Raw genomic sequence first — 3502 nt, 5'->3', positions numbered from 1 at the left:
GAGTCTGCTGCTGCTAGCGTCAAAGATGAAAAGTCACCAGTAGCTTCGAAAGAAACATCCAGGCCGGAATCCGTCGCTGAAAGTATCAAAGATGAAAAATCCCCAATCACCTCTAAGGAAGTTTCTCGTCCCGCATCTGTTGCAGAAAGTGTGCAAGATGAAGCTAATAAAGGGGAAGCCGAAACCGTTTCGTCCCCAGTTGATAAAGCCCCAACTAAGATACAACTAGAAGAACTTTTGCTAAAAAAAGTTACACCCGAAAGCAAACTTCCAACAACGTCAACTCCAGTAGATGTTGCCGAAGGCGAATTCCCAGAGACTAAAGAAAAAACTGTCGAAACAAAACAAGCTCCCGCAGAGGAAGCAACTGTCGGTAGTGCAGAAACAGTATCAACTCCAATCGATGAAGCGAAAGAGCTAGTTGCAGAGCCTTCCGAGGTAGCACCACGTCCTGAAAGCCCTGAAGTTGCAAAATCTGCAGCAATCTCCGAAGAGAGTTCCAGACGACCTTCAGAAGGGGAAGTTAAGGAGGAGCGGGACTCAAAACCAGGATCTGACGCGACGAGGATAAAAGATGAAAAATCACCAACCGAAACAAAGGAAACAACTCCAGCCGCTTCCGTCGCCGATAGCTTGAAAGATGAAAAGTCTCCAACTGCTTCCAAGGAAACCTCCCGTCCAGAATCCGTGGTCGAGGATGTGAAGGACGACAAGTCGCCAATCACTTCCAAACCAGCATCTGCTGCCGAGAGTGTCAACGATGAGAAATCGCCAGCTGCTTCCAAGGAATCCTCACGACCAGAATCAGTTGCCGAGAGTGTAAAAGAGGAAAAATCGCCACTCGCTTCTGCTGCCGAGAGCGTAAAGGACGAGAAATCTCCAGACGCTTCCCAGGAAGCCTCGCGACCAGTTTCCGTCGCTGATAGTTCCAAAGACGACAAGTCGCCAATCGCTTCAAAGCCGGCCTCGGCTGCTGAGAGCGTTAAAGATGAGATATCAGCAGCTGCTTCCAAGGAAGTTTCACGACCAGAGTCTGTGGCGGAAAGTGTGAAGGATGAGAAGTGGCCAATTGCTTCCAAGCCAGCGTCCGCGGCCGAGAGTGTGAAGGACGAGAAATCCCAAGCTTCTTCCAAGGAAGCCTCACGCCCAGAGTCCGTAGCCGGAAGTGTAAAGGACGACAAGTCACCAATTGCTTCCAAACCGGCGTCTACAGCCGGGAGCATGAAAGACGAAAAATCTCCAGCTGCTTCAAAGCCGACGTCCGCTGCAGAGAGCATGAAAGACGAGAAATCTCCAGCTCCTTCCAAGGTAGCCTCACGCGCAGAGTCAGTAGCGGAAAGTGTAAAGGATGACAAATCACCAGTCGCTTCCAAAGAAGCTTCTCGACCAGAATCCGTTGTTGGTAGTATTAAAGGTGACAAATCACCAATCGAGGAGGAAGAAGTCGAAACTGAATCAACTCCCGTTGACAAAGCGGCAATTAGGATGGAAGATCTTCAATTAGCATTGGATTTGGAAAGTGCTAAACTAGAAGTTAAGCTGCCAACTAAATCAACTCCTGTAGATGTGGCTGATGGTGAGTTCCCTGAGGCTGTAAAAGCCACAGGCAAACTCCAAGATGACACAAAGGCACCTGCGGAAAGCGCTGCACTCAGTGTTACGGAAACTGTCTCGAGTCCGGTGGACGAAGCTAAGGACTTAATTGATATTGGCGCAGATGCAGAAGAAGCCGAAAAAGAAAAGGTCGCGAGTGTAGAAGACGAAGTTAAGGCTTCAGTGGCAGATTCTATCAAAACCCCGATGGAAGTTGCTGAGGGAGTAGAAGAAAAGGTAGAAACTGACATCGGCGAGGCTGTCAAGATAACCGAAAAAGATGTGGTCGATGAATCTGTGAAGACTGTAGATGAAGTAACCGAAATGGGTAAACGCAAAGCAGAGACTGTGCTCGAAGAAGTAACAAAGACAATCGAAGCTTTAAAAGAAGCAGTTGAAGATAAGGCAAAAATGGCGACCGTTGAATTTATTAGCAAAGTCGACGAAATCAGTGAGAAACCGGAAGACAAAACCAAAGCTGACGTTGATGAAGTGACCACAACCATTGAAGAAGCTAAGAAAGAAGTTGAAGAAAGCACCAAATCTATAGCTAAAGAACTGGTTAAGGAAATAGAAGAAGAGACAGAAAAAGTAGGGGAAAAAACCAAATCTGTCGCTGAAGAGGTAACCAAGAAAGCCGAAGAAGGAGCACAAAAACTGGACGAACTTACAACAACTGCTGGCGAAGTGGTTGCAAAGGAAGAAGAAGAAATAACTGCAAAAGTAGAGGACTTGAAAAAATCTGCTGAAGAAAAAGGTAAAACAGTAGTCGAAGAAATTTCGCAGAAGGTTGAAGAAGTAACTAAAGCAGTAGAAGACGTGAAGCAAGTCGCCGAAGACATAACTACCTCGGTAACCGAGGAAGTCACCGAGAAGGTAGAAGAAGTTTCGAAGGCCGTTGAAGACAAAATAAAACCAGTTTCTGAGGCAGTAATAAAAACCACTGACGCAGTGTCTGAGAAGCTTGAAGAGGTAAAAGCACAGGCGACGGAGGAAGCACAGGCGGCTGAGAAAGAAATCATTGCGGAGGTGGCTGCCGTAACCATGACAATTAAAGATATCCAAACGACAGCAGCTGACAAAGTTAAAGCAGCAACAGAAAAAGTTGAAGAAGTGAAAGAAGCTGCGGAAGAAAAAATGAAAAGCGTCACCGAAAGTGTGAGCAAGCTCATAGACGACACGCAAGAAACAACAGAAGAAGTAACGAAACGCGCTAGCGCCGCTATTGATACCGCGAAATCCGATATTTCCGGTGGCATTAGCGGTTTTTTCGAGGACGTCAAGAGCAGTATTTTTGGTACAGCGGAGAAGAAACAAGAAGGGCCCAAAGAGGTCACAGAAGAAATAACAAAAACCGAGAAAGTAGAACTCGAGTCGGTGCCGCCATCTTCCAAACTACCACTCGAATTGGGCACATTCTCGACCGAATTGCGGGAAACACACATAACTACGGTAGAATCCCCAGAGTTCAAGGTGACGCTTACTGAGCGCGATGAAACCATTTTGCATGATATCAAAGAAGAAGATGAGGAGCATAGGGTTTCGCCACCAACGACCAAACCAGCATTGGAAATGGAGCAGCCACTGCGACCGGTGTCACCACGTGAAGTAGAGGTATTCAAGATTGTAGCCGATGTGGCGAAGGTGCTGAAGTCCGAGAAAGACATCACTGAAATTATACCCGACTTCGATGAGCAAAAGTTAGAGCAACGCCTTAAAACACCAGAAGAACAAGAGCAAGAAAGTGCTACTGTTCAGCGTATGTTGGTAACGGCCAGCAGCGAAGATGGCGGAGAGGAAATAGACATCTGTCCTAAGGGCAGCATAGTTTTTACACCAACAATGGTTCCCGAAGCGATAGCAGAAAAGACCTCACCCATCAAACCACTTGACATCGATTATAAACACT

General features: G+C 46.8%; 1 protein-coding gene across 1 annotated transcript in view; it reads left to right on the top strand.

Moving 5' to 3' along the window:
- The window catches only part of LOC118748873 (microtubule-associated protein futsch), a 509684-nt gene that overhangs the window by 499659 nt on the left and 6523 nt on the right, over nt 1–3502 (top strand). The window contains exon 6 of the mRNA XM_036483593.1: nt 1–3502. This exon is cut by the window's left edge and continues 6353 nt beyond it; it is cut by the window's right edge and continues 4899 nt beyond it. Coding sequence (XP_036339486.1) covers nt 1–3502 — 3502 coding nt within the window.

This window comes from Rhagoletis pomonella, unplaced genomic scaffold, assembly GCF_013731165.1.
Source record: "Rhagoletis pomonella isolate Grant_MI unplaced genomic scaffold, Rhpom_1.0 Rhpom_scaffold_00013, whole genome shotgun sequence".
Taxonomy (NCBI): Eukaryota; Metazoa; Arthropoda; class Insecta; order Diptera; family Tephritidae; genus Rhagoletis; species Rhagoletis pomonella.
Note: the sequence above shows the minus strand (reverse complement) of the source record. Positions and strands in the feature narration are given on the sequence as shown.